The 13,266-nt window shown below is 40.5% G+C and overlaps 1 protein-coding gene across 1 annotated transcript in view; it reads right to left on the bottom strand.

Moving 5' to 3' along the window:
* The window catches only part of PDGFRA (platelet derived growth factor receptor alpha), a 39,554-nt gene extending 26,722 nt beyond the window's left edge, over window positions 1–12,832 (bottom strand). Inside the window, exons 1-8 of the mRNA XM_063107779.1 lie at window positions 12,775–12,832; window positions 10,934–11,251; window positions 7,781–8,041; window positions 6,653–6,783; window positions 4,703–4,874; window positions 4,422–4,611; window positions 1,777–1,892; window positions 735–861 (exon numbers count right to left, since the gene is read on the bottom strand). Of these exons, the coding sequence (XP_062963849.1) occupies window positions 735–861; window positions 1,777–1,892; window positions 4,422–4,611; window positions 4,703–4,874; window positions 6,653–6,783; window positions 7,781–8,041; window positions 10,934–11,251; window positions 12,775–12,823 (1,364 nt within the window). The 5' untranslated portion in view covers window positions 12,824–12,832. The remainder of the gene's footprint in view (window positions 1–734; window positions 862–1,776; window positions 1,893–4,421; window positions 4,612–4,702; window positions 4,875–6,652; window positions 6,784–7,780; window positions 8,042–10,933; window positions 11,252–12,774) is intronic.
* Window positions 12,833–13,266: the final 434 nt, after the last annotated feature.

Here is a 13,266-nt window from a genome sequence, read left to right as displayed (position 1 = left end):
AGGAGTCTCAGCCTTCAGGAAGAAGCAACCAATAGAGCCAGTCGCCATGAGTGGAAGTGGAACACATAGCTCATGTGTCCATTTAAGGAAGTGGAGAGATGGGGGAAGGAGGAGGAACTGGTGATTTAATGCCCACCAAACAGCAGGCAGGTGAATGACATGTGAATAGTTACACAGGCACTATTTTCATTTACGTTCACACTCCAGTCTAGCCACCAAGCGTAGTTCACCAAATAAGAAATGTGAAGTGAGAATGCGGGCAGGGGTAATCAAAACCCTCTTGGGACAGTGGATCTTAAAATTCATCGTTTTTCAAATTAGACACCCTCTTAGGATCTGATGACAGCCATGGACCTTCTCTTTACAGCTATTCATCAACACTCACACCCTGAAGCTGAGGTCCATGTTCAGAACCCAATCTTGTAGTTTATGAATAACATGACCCTTAGGCCAGATAAGAATAGCAAATACAGGCCTGGCCGGTTAGCTCAGTTGGCTGGAGCACAACCTTATACCACCAAGGCCACAGGTTCAGAGCACCAAGCCCCAGCCAGCTACCAAATAAAATAAAATAAAATAAAATAAAATAAAATAAAATAAAATAAAATAAAATAAAATAAAATAAAATAACAAATATAAAAAAGGGCCATCAGAAGAAGTAAAATGCATTTGAGGTCCTTTGTATCAAGAAACATTCTGACCACAAAAGAATAAGGAACATCTGGTTTCCATACTTCTTAATATCCTTGCAAATCATCCACTCAATATCTGGAAGAGGTGTGCCTTCAGCTGTGCACCTCACCGTCTGCCCTCCAGTAGAGCCATGGTGGTCGTCAACCAAGTCCCGGATGGATGACGGAACTGCAAGAGGTGGAAAGAAGTCACAACTAAATAGTTCATGTGCTAGAACTTGTGGGGACTGCAAAGTGGAATGAGTTCAGAACTTGTCCACATGGCACAAGAACCAACCTAGTGGAGGCTTAAACCAGTTGTATGAGTAACACTCCAGTTTAGACAGATCCACTTGGTTAAGAGCATTTTCATAGTTTCAGTGTTTTGGGATTTGTGCCTGTGATGTTTTAAGTTTGGAGTGAAGAAAGTGAAAAGTTCCTGTTGCTATTTGGCTTAAAAGGCAAAAGGGCTCCTTAAATTATATTATAACTGAGATCCAGCAAACAGATTCAGCTAAAGTATAACCTAAAGCAGCATTTACCAACGTGTATCTGTGGGCTATAATTAGGTTTTAAAGATTCTTTTTAAATCTGTGGTCAAGTAAGTTAGAGCTATGCTAATACTTGTATCACAGATTTACTGTGAGGATCAAATGAGCCCATATAAGACAGTACCCGGCACATGGTGGGGACTCAGTGAACAGGTGCTACACCTGGATGTACAGAGACTAGGGCACTCCATTCTGGTAGGGACCACAGTACAATGTCCACAAGGGAAGCCAAGCAAAACTCTCTGGAACAATCCAAGGTCACCTGGACCAAAAAGCATCACTTTACTATTCTCAGAACCAGAGGTGCCATATTGAGAAGCTGGAGCCCAAGAATTCCCAGTCAGGCTATTCCAGAATAAGCCAGAACCTCCCAGAATTACCTGAAGTCACAAGTCTAAAAAAGCTATCCCTGACATTTGACATTTCCAGCCCTGCTTCTCCCCTAAAGTGTTGCTTTTCCTCCACAACCTGGAAGAAATGTGCCAGGCTTTCTTTGGGAGACATTCATTTACTCATTCACCGAGCTAGCGTTATCTCTGTACTGTTTTACATACCCTGAGTTAATAGTTCAAAAGTATAGCTCTTCACGTCATCTTCATTCTGAACTACAATAGTATAATGGCCACTGTCCTCTTCCTTAGCACGGATCAGCTTTAATTTGCTTCGATACCTTAAAAGAAAAGGACTTTGTTTCAATAAGCAGTAGCTAAATAAATTCCAATCATTTAAACAATTACAGTCTTCAATTTAAATTTTATTATTGTAAAAAGTAAAAACATCTTCTTGTCTTTATTATGTCTTTTCTGGAATTCTTAACACACTATCTGCATGTTGAAGGTAGCAGTCATAGACAAAATTCTTGTAATAGAAATCCAGACACTTTGAGATGAGCCGTGGCCATTTCTAAGAGCTATCAGTTCTGTTAAGCCCTGGCTTCTGAATGGGACAAACACAGCCTGCCAGCTTTTCTTTTTTAAAAAAATCCTTGATTTCGATCTTTTTAGAAAATATGTACTTCCCCTATATATCCATCATTTAGGTGGTTCAGCCAAACAATGGAACACGACTGGAGGAAAGAATAAAGATGCTCTCCATGTAATTAATAAGGACAGGTTGCCCAGACAACATTCCTCCTTGCTTGTATTTGCTTAAAGAAATTCTGGAAGGTTTCATAAGAACCTAATGAAATGAATAAAAGTGTTTCCCTGTGGGGAGTGGGGGGGACTGGTCAGACGGGGACAGGAGTGGAGTGAGGCTTCTTACAGTGCCCCCTCTTATATTTGAAAGCTTATTTTTAAAGCATGGGATTCTATCACCTACTCAAAAAAATAAGTTAGAAAAAATATCTCTTCATACATTCTTAAAAGAAAGTTTCCTCAAAAGATTTCTTATATATATATATATAAGTGACATTTGGCTCTGTGTGTGTGTTTGTGTGTGTGTGTGTTTGTGTGTGTATGTGTGTGTGCATATTTTCCCGTTTTGATTGTCCTTCTTTATAAAACCTCACAGTGCAAAAAAGCAACTGGAATAGACAGGAAGAGGACAGGTCATGGAATGAGAAGACCTTGGGCATCACTGAAATTCTCTACGCCTCAGTTCCCTTACGTGTAAAATGGGATGATTGTATGCATAGCACAGAGTCATTTCAAGGATTAATTAAATGAGATTACATGTGTGAAAGCATTTCATAGGCTCAAAAGCACTCTGCAAATGCTGGGGTACTAGGGCCTGCAAGGAGAGCTTGCTGGGCTGGTTTTTCCTTTGCTGCACCATATTGAATATGCTTAAGGACTACATTTGCTTAGTGAGTCCCCTTAGGCACACTTGGCTGCTGATTACCAGATGATCTTCTGTCATTCATGGTCCATACTTGTTCAGCTGAGAAAGCCAGTGGGTCTACCAGTTTTAAGTTCCATGAAGCCAGATACCCCATCCATCATGTTCATCCTTGTGTTCCCTGGCTATAAGAGGAACTTTAAAAAGTATGTGCCAAAGGATTCTTGAATCACTTTAACATGCAGCTTTCCAGAACCACTCAGCTGGCTTGTCTTGTCGTTGCTCATGATCATAGCTTGCAGACAGTGCTCACGCACGTTTGAGGTGTTAGCTGTGCTAGGATAACCCTATTCCTCTTGAGCCACACAGCCTCATGGAAAGTTCCTAGTGGAAAGCTGCCCACTTCATTCTGCAGCTTCATCTCATGTCCTCAGGAAACCTTCTACATTCAGTATTCTTTCTTTTTTCCCTACCACTGTTCTATAGAGGCTGTAAAATTCCATTTTCTCAGATGCTGCTTCTCAATTGCACGTGTGAATTTTAGTTCAGAAAGAACACAAATCCTGAGGTGAACTGAACTGTTGAGAAGAGTTCTGTTCTCCCCTTTTCTGAAGGCTTGAAATATAGGACTGATGTTTGCATGGTGGAGATTTCTGACAACGGCATAGGGCTAAATGAGCTGAATCCTTCAAGATATAGCTCTGACTCTTGGATTCTAATCATAGCTTCAAACTAGAAGAGACCTGAAGATATCACCTAATCTAATTCCTTGTCCTGAAGGACATGAGGCATTATTAACCCTGCATTATATATGAGGAAACTGAGGCTGACTTGCTCAAAACTCCACCACTAGTTAAGAGATGAGAGCAGTCTACCACTCTCATCAAAGGGCAGGGATCTAAACGACTCATTGTATGCTTCTCTCCTGGCCAATTTAGCCAGGCTCTGCTCTTATTTCCTATGGAGTCCTTGATTAGGGCAAATGTGCTCCAAATTAAACCAGTGATGTTTTGTTTCATGTAAGTTGATGTGATAATTGCCTCTCAAGTGGAATCACCATGCATATCTACTTGCAATACGGAGAATGAACATCAAGGAATATATTCAATCTAAATGGGTCTAATTTTACTTTCTTTCCCACACCCCTAACTGGATCCAGTAACCTGTCTCTCATGGGGTTGGGCAGTGGGGGGCAGAGTTTTTTAGTTCTTTCTTCTCATTTTATCATTAAATACTTACCAGCATACTATTACCACATTGTGATGTGATGATTAAAGGGACTTGATTTCAAGCATCTGTTAACTCAGATTGCTACATTTTCTAGACTGACTTTTGGTTTGGGCTGTAAGACATGCACAAACCTCAGTCAATCTAGAGACACACACTAAAAAAGACATACTTAGGAAGGGTGTTTCTTTACCTTATTTCCTGAATCTTTTCCACATCAGTGGTGATCTCAGTGAGATTTTCGATCAGAGTCAGGTTGTCCTTCAGCCAGGATATTCTGGGAGGGGGGTAGGCCTGCACGTCCACCACAAAATGTTTGACTTCATGCAGGTTAACAGCTTCCAACGGGCTGAAGCCGGGTTTGATTTCAATGAACCCTTTCTCTGTACAGGGAAGAGTTTCCATTAAGTAATGATTACTGCATTTGGATCCCGAGCAGCGTGGACGACTGACATTTTAGAAAGCAGAATGTACCGTGGACAGAAATGGTGACTTTCTTCATTTCTTTCACTTCCTTGGTAGCCTGGCGGGCAGCACATTCATAATCTCCACTGTCTTTCACCGTGGCCATGGGGACCGTCAAAGTGTACACCAGTTTCATGAGCGGGACTTTGCTTTCCTCCAGCTTTGTGATGCCTTTGCCTTTCTACAGCAGAAAGGGAGGAAAACCAACTTTAAAAAAGCTTGCTCCTAAGAGATGAGCACTAATGTAAACTGTGGACACTGGGTGGTAAAGACGTGTCAGTGCAGGTTCATCGATTGTAATAACCGCTCTGTGGGGGATGCGGACAATGGGGGACAACAATGCAGGGGCTATATAGGAAATCTCTGTATCTTCTGCTCAGTTTTGCTGTGAACCTACCACTGCTCTGAACAATAAAGTCTAATAAAAAAATATTTTAAGAGCTAGCTCCTTAAAAGTCATGTTTTAAAATGATATTTAATGATATAACGTAAGGTGTTTGTGCTATACTACCAAAGGAAAAAGGATATAACAAACAACTACTTAAAGAATAATCCTTATTCTCCCCTTACCGGCCAGTTGTCAAAAAAAAAAAAGAAAAGATGAATCCTTATTCATTATTTTCTTTCTTTTAAAAAATCCTTACTCATTATTAAACATTTTTCTATGTGTAAAAAATATTTAAAGCATTTATTTCCCTGAAATATGAATGGTGATGCTCTCAGAAGAAGCTTTTCCTCTATTTCTCTATATTTTACAAAGTTTTGGCAAAACTACATTGCTTATATAATCAGAAAATAAATGTGGTTTATAAAACAATAGTTGTTGGATTATATATTTGGGGGCCAAATAGCGTGCACTTTGGTTTGGAAAAAATACATCTACTTCCAATAAATGGAAAAAAGGGTTTATGTTTTAAGGATTGAAGGCAATCAAGTATGAACAGAAAACAAAATTGCTTCACATTTCAGGGAAGATGTATATCCACCGGACTATGACTATCCTTACAATGAGGTATATAAGACAATATGTAAAATGCCCAACTTCCAATCAGATGCCCCAGGGAGAAGGGAAAAGCAGCAGCAAAAGCATGGCAGAGACAAACAGATAAAAGGAGGAAGGGAAACGGACAGAGAAGAGAAAGCTATTAAATGCCAAAAAGAACGTGGAGCAGAAATTCATAAATCAGGAGTGAAGGAAAAATATATATATATGGTTTTCTTCTCCATGAAGCCACTGCAGTGGGCTTTCTTACACACTTACCACAATGCACTAGCATGAAGGAGACCCCGTGCATAAATCTCCAGTGACCGAGAGGTAACATGGCAGCTCCCCGTCCTCACCCCACCTCCACTCCTCCCTTCTCTCTTCTTCAGTGCATGGACCAGCTTCTAGCACAGTGCTCAGGATTTAGCAAACATCTCTAAATCTTTGCTAAATGATTACAGTGATGCCTGAAGGGAGCCATGTGATGGAAGACAGGGCAGGTAGGAAGCAGAACAGGAAAGCACAATGTCCTGAGTGCCAACAAAGCAAAAATGGAAGCAGGATGGGCAGTAAGTCACACTATCAGGTGCCTCTGAACCCAAAGGTAAGGGGGCCAAGACAATGAGAAAGAATGACTGTTTGAACAAGTGCAAATGTTAAAATCCAGTCATTGTTTGCTTTTCTAACGTTTTGGTTGTTATCTTGTAGCCACAGAATCTTCCTATTCCTTTCTGATTTCTAAAAAAGAAGACTCAGTGCATAATCATAATTCATTCCGAAGGCCCTGGTCCAGCCATTGTCATTTCAAACTCTCCCTTTGATCAAGGAGCCATAAAGGCCATCTAGTCAAATGTGCTCATTGTGGAGATGGGAAGCTGAGTGACGTGCCCCATCAGTGACAGGCGGAATCAAATGCTGGTTCTTTGAGCCCTGCTGTGCTCCATCCAAGCCACTCATGTCTTGAGGGCACCTACCACTTCTCCAGGATAAGTCCACTGAAGGTCAACCACCTCATTGTTAAAGACGGCACAGGTGACCACAATTGTTTCCCCTGACTTATACACAGTTTTAGGAGCTTCCATTTCTAGATCCAGTTCTGGTGTTGCTATAAAAAAAAACACAAAACAAGGATGTAAATATCCATAGTATAGTTAGGATCTTATAAAGTTTGGTATTGTTTCTTTTTAAAGAAAATCCTGAAAAATAATTTGCAAACCAGTTTGATCAAGACAAAGTTTGTAAAATCTCAAAAGCCTTGATTTTGAGTTGATGTACACAATTTGGCTTGCAGTTAAAATACAGAAATACAAAATAATAACAGTAAAAATAAATTCCAATTAAACAGCACACCACATTCCTGAGCACTTGAGTTATTATGGCTATACTATTTTGCGATCACCTTTACTAATGTATTTATTCATTTAATCAACTAACCTTTACTGGCCAACACTGTTCTGGGCTCTTTGATCTTATACCATAATTTCCCCTCTTCTCTGCCACTCTTGCTCTCCAGTTATTCTCAGAACCTACCACAGTGCTGGGCACAAAATAGCCCTTACCAAGAGTTAAATGGCATGCTCGTGCTGCTGCCATACCTCTATGTAGAGTACATGCTCAATAAATATCTGCTGACCTCAAGTATATTACACTTTCCCACTCATGCTAACTGCACACATCAAAAGGATAAAGTCTACAACTACAATCTTTGCTCAAAATTAAAATCACTTTTCTTAAGTTAATAAAATTAATCTAGGCACCCAACCCACCTGAGTATATGCTTGTTTTTAGGGCCTCAGTAGTTAGGAATGTGAATAAAACAGTAAGAGGCTTATGCAAGAAAAGAATTCCTTACAGTATTTTGAAGTCAACTGATGAAACATGAAATCTTACATGGGTGAGCAAGTAATTTAGTAATTTTAAGCTGAGTTTTATTATAGTCACAGAGGTCAATCTAACATTGACCTCTTGTAAAGGTGGGGGTCCTAAATCCCCAAATCGAAATTAGGATCTCCATCACCAGTAACTATGATTGAAAAAAAATCCTACATGCACCCGATGGTTTTGCCTATTACTCTAATTTAAAGGAGGGAGGGAACAAGTACCTTTTAAAGCATAAACATTAAATGGGATGGTCTGGAACTTCTTCCCTTTGACGGTGGCCTCACAGATATAGGGACCGAAGGTGAAGGTCCCATTAAAGCCCTGTCTACTGTCATAAGAGGCAGGCACTACCCCGTCACTGTTGCGTAAGATAACAGGAGTCTCAGGATCAGTTGTGCGACAAGGAATGATGGCAGAATCATCCTCCTCCACGATGACTAAATAATCTGTCATTCCTAGAGGTACAAATGCTACATCCGGGTCTGCGGTTTAAAAAGGAAAGAAAACTCTATTAAGCATTAATTTCACCTTTACACATATATCCAGGAAAATTGTCCGATTGGCATTATTCTTATTAGGTATAAACTTTACCTTTACACGCGCTAGCATATCCAGAAGAGTCACCCCACTGACAGTCACCGTGACAGCCAGAAGGTGATGTTAAAGTGTGAATAATACCAAATTGCCTGTACCCTGTACCCTAATAAAAAAAAATGCTGATGATAACTGTAAATTCTAGCCAGGAATCCAAAGCAAAACTTAAACAACCGCATGGTGCTGATAACGGTCCAGGGTTTTTGATCCCTGTACTGGCCAGCCACCAAAAAAAAAAGGAAACAACTAAAAACAAAAATGGGCAATAAAACATTAGAGCACAACTTTGTTCAAAACAGAGAAAATATTCATAGTTTTTAAATTATAAAATGCTTTTTAAAAAACTCCTGTCACCTATAGTCAGTATTATTAAAAAGTGGCACAGAGGGCCGGCCCGTGGCTCACTCGGGAGAGTGCGGTGCTAATAACACCAAGGCCCCGGGTTCGGATCCCATATACAGATGGCCGGTTCGCTCACTGGGTGAGCGTGGTGCTGACCACACCAAGTCAAGGGTTAAGATCCCCTTACCGGTCATCTTTAAAAAAAAAAAAAAAAAGTAGCACAGAAATATGTTTATTAAAAATTAATCCGTCAAGTAATACAATGTATAATTCCATAGCCTGAGAATTTCCTTTCCAAAAGAAAACCAGCTACTTAAATTACTACCTTAAGGAGTATTAAGAGTCTCAGGCCATCAGCTGCAGAAAGAGCCCCTTATTCTCCATTACTACTAATAAAAGATGTCTGTCAGACCGGGGGTACAGGGGCTGCTTGGGTGCTGTTTGTGCTTGGGGGGAGGGAGGGTGCAAGAAGAAATTTTGGACAGCGTTGGGCAGATCAAAACTTCAGGACTCACACACCTTTAACAAACCCACGTTCCTACCATTCCCTTCACAGCAGGGGAAAATCCCCCCAGGTCTAGAGGATTTTGCTCAGGAAACCCAAGTGTAGCATTTATGAGTAAATAAAGTTGGGGTGACATTCTAAATACCTACCCTTTTTGAAATAAGATTTTTTTTATTGTTAAGAAAGAAGGTTCGTATGGATAAGAGTGTCATGAAAGAAGTAAAGAGAGTCTGTCTAGATCCCTGGGGACACCCAGAGTTATAGAGGGCAGGAACAGGAGCCAATTACAGAACTGAAAAAGAAAAAGAAGAAAGGTAGGCAGATACACTTCACCATACTTCTGTAAAAAGAACCCTTTCCCTTTAGCTCTGCCAAAACAACAAGGATGGCAAGAATTGTAAATGGTTTATGTTTGGTTTTTTAAAACCAAATACTTTAGTTGTAGTCCTCTTTCATTTGCCCAACTACATACTGAAATTGCCATCACTCAAATTTGTGTTTAGAGTTGCAAATTCTTAAGCTCTGTTAGCAAAGATTTCAGCAAACAAAACTGCAAGTTAATTTTAGATTAAAATATACAGATTGATATCCATTAATACATTAGCCGGGGCTCCCTTTAAAATGCTAGTCTTCCCTACTATCATGTAGCACCCATGCAATCTTTAACAACATTGGGGGCCTTAGTTTAACAATTGTCTTTGACAGAGGATAGTATATGCAGAATACAGTCATAGATACAGAATCACAAAGGAGTACACAGTGAGCGCTAGGTGGGAGGTAGACCAAATGCATCTCAAGTTCATGGCTAAGCCCAGAGGGTCGGTATGGCTGCTGTGAGAAAGCACCACCCATTCCTCCAACTACAGGGAACAGAACTGTTCAAAGGCCGGTCCTGAAATCTACCACAACCTCACATCATACTCCCCAGGGATGCGGCCAGCCAATGACTGAGTGGAACTGGGTTCCATAGGCTGGAGCACTCTGGACCTTCCTTAGCAAGCACAACCCTCTAGGGTTCATCCACCTTCCTTCCCCGTCTGCTTCCTTCAGGGTCAGATTTACCACACAGTCAGATGGCTCTCCCAGACTTATGGATCCCTCCCCATTTTCTCTCATTAGCCTTTCCCCTAATAAAATCATTGCATGCTTAATCCCATCTTACTTCTATCTTGGAATCTGCATCTCAGAGGACACAGGAAAACAGTGTTTTGTATTGGATTTCCCCCTAAGTTTTAATTAACAAGAAAAAAAAAAAAACCCTTCCCATTTATCAAGAGTAAATGTATGTATTGAATCTGGAAAAGAGGGTTATTCCAAATTGGGTTATTTGGAAGCTGTTGTAATGAACTATAAGTAACTCCAAGACAGGGCCTACCTATTAATTTTAGTGTCCCCTCTTAGCACAGTGCCTGACAAACTTCACAAGGGTACTTCAAAAAGTTCATGGAAAAACAGAATTAAAAGATAATACAAATCTTTCCATGAGCTTTTCGAAGTACCCTCATAAATATTTATTGAAGTTGACTGAGCTGAATTGAAATTAGTATAGCTCAGATTTCTTTGTACAATACTGATAAAGAATATGTCACAATAAAGGTGATTTTCAAAATTTAATATAGCTCCAAAATGTTAACAATGGATATTTCTTTTTGTTTTATTTTGTGGCTGGCCAGGACAGGGATCCAAACCGTTGACCTTAGTGTTATCCACACCACACTCTAACCAACTGAGCTAACTGGCCAGCCCCTAACAAAGCATATTTCTTGATAATGACATTACAAATGAACTTTAACTAATTTTGTGTGTTCTCCTGTATTTTTCAAATTTTCTCCAATAAATATTCGTTATTTTTATATTTTTAGAAAACCTTAATACAGCCAACTGGAGAAACAGGACAACAACAAGCTTGGTCCAGGGGACCCATCCAACTCACCTGGAACGTAGATGTAAATGCGCCTGCCTTCAATCTCATTTTCTTCTGTCTGAGTGTGGTTGTAATAGCAAGTATACAATCCCGTGTGGGCTGCCGAGGCACTGACCACTTCCAGCACTGTCACGAAAAGGCCACTGTTGTTTTCCTCATTTTTGATTTCCACATTGGGGTTCTCTTCCTCAGACGTGGGGTACTGCCAGCTCACTTCACTCTCCCCAAAGCATCTCAGAGAAAAGGATGAATTCAGTGGCACAACCTTTTCATTTTCGTTTGGAAGGATAGAGGGTAATGAAAGCTGGCAGAGGATTAGGCTTGGCCCTGTAAAAGGAAACATGCTCAGAACAGGATGCATCCAGAATGGACGGCCTCACCCAGAGAACAGAGAGAAGAACGGTGGCCGCTTCTCTGAAAAATGACCATTTCCATGCAAAAATCGTTAGCCTGGATGCCCATGAAAGGCCCCCCATTATAAAAGCCGCTGAATCTGCTGAGAGCAGCAAATGTTCCAAAGGCTTCAATAGCCCCCCAAGCCTCCCTAGAGTCACCCCTCCAAACACTCAAATGGATAGAGGATGTCTGATTCCAATTCCATATTTCAGACTCTGATGTGTGACCATAAAATACCCTAAGATGGCATAGGCTCAAGTACTTATGGGTTCTTTACTGTGCAGATTCTCTGCAGAGGTTTCCCTTAGTTAAAAGCTAGATGAGAATGAGGGTAGGGAGATGGAGTGAGCAAAGCCCAAAGCACATCTGTGCTCAAGGATCACACACTTTCCATGTCTTACAGCCTCTGGCATGCTGTCTCTCTCTGATGACTTCCAGAAGCCAAAGCAGGATGACGCAGATTTTAATTCACAGATAATAAGTAAAGCCCAAGAGAGAAAACTCTAAGTTCAGCTTAGAACCTCAAATTTCAGTCTGGCCTCCCTTGTCTACAAAACTGGTAGAAGAGATATTAAGACTTAACTAATTATTAACTAATGGTCTCTAATCTCTTTCAGAGCCTGATATTGAAATCTCCCCCCACAACTTCAACTTGTGACCATGATGATTCCTGCAGCTTGTTGAGATAGGAGTTGTAAATGCATCTGGGTCACCTGTCCTCCTCGAGTTTAGAACTACTAAATCTCTGGTCTTGCTCAATTGCACCATATCCAAATGGATATGACCCAAAGACACCAATAGGCCAAGTTAACTCCTCATACTAGAAAAGCACTGGTTTCGTTGTGAACATCTGCAATGCATAAATATCTGGATGAAAACTAAGAAAGTCTAAAAATATCTCAACAAATGGCACCAATGGCATCCTTTTGGTGGGAAAGAGTTAAGATTCTCCAAGAGCCAAACAGTCATCTACCAATCAGATTCCAAGAGAAGAGTAAGGTGGGTCTGAGATTTTTCAAGCAAAATAAGCATCTTTCATTAAGTCAGGTATGATTTAAGAGAGAGAAGATTTCCGGGGCAAGAATTCTGTATTATTTCCTTTGAACACTCTTGAATTTATCTGATCCGGCTCTACTGGTAGTCCATGTCCTAGGAAAAGGAAGAGGGTAGTGGGTGGATTCGGACTATTGTTTACTAACTCCATTCCAATGCCAGGATTATACATATACTGACACTGCCACTGGAGGGCATTATTCTTGAAATGGAATTAGTGAAATACGACAAAGGGAACCGAAGGCTTCTGGTCATTACAGACAACGTCCTATTATTATCGATTTCTCTTCACTCTTTTGGACTGTGTATGCAGAGTACAGATAATGATGCACCCATGGAGCAGAGAATTTAGAAAACAAGGCACATAGGACAACAATCTCAGAGAAGACCAGGATCCATACCTGTGAGGAGACAGCCTAAGACCAGGAATGCACGAAGAGAAGTCCCCATAGCTCTGGAAAACTGAAAAAGTCAAAAGTCAAAAGAAACAGCATTAGCCAATAGGAACAATCCTTGTTTAGCACAAAGGAAAATGTTAACAGCATCATTTTAGTCAAAAATGTCTCCATTTAAGATTCACGGTAAAAATGGTAAGATGCCTAGGAAGAAAGAATCAAATAGTCTGATGGGGCCCCCAAATCATGGCAGGAGCCATCTACAGCTGAAACCATTTGTGACTGCACACAGCTTTAAAACTGTGGAAAGTCCCGGTTTATCGTCTTGGAGTGTGTCCAAGAGTACAGGAGAACTGTTCCTTTTGGACCATTTAAATTAAGAATGTGAAAAACAAAGAAATAAATGTATGTATTATCTCACCTCCCAAACTAGAACTGTTTTCATTCAAAATGGGTTGTCACTTTCTTCGTGTTTTGATTCATAAAGATGTCACATCC

Source organism: Cynocephalus volans, chromosome 9, assembly GCF_027409185.1.
Source record: "Cynocephalus volans isolate mCynVol1 chromosome 9, mCynVol1.pri, whole genome shotgun sequence".
NCBI classification, from domain to species: domain Eukaryota; kingdom Metazoa; phylum Chordata; class Mammalia; order Dermoptera; family Cynocephalidae; genus Cynocephalus; species Cynocephalus volans.
The sequence above is the reverse complement of the archived record's forward strand: the minus strand, read 5'-3'. Positions and strand labels throughout refer to the sequence as shown.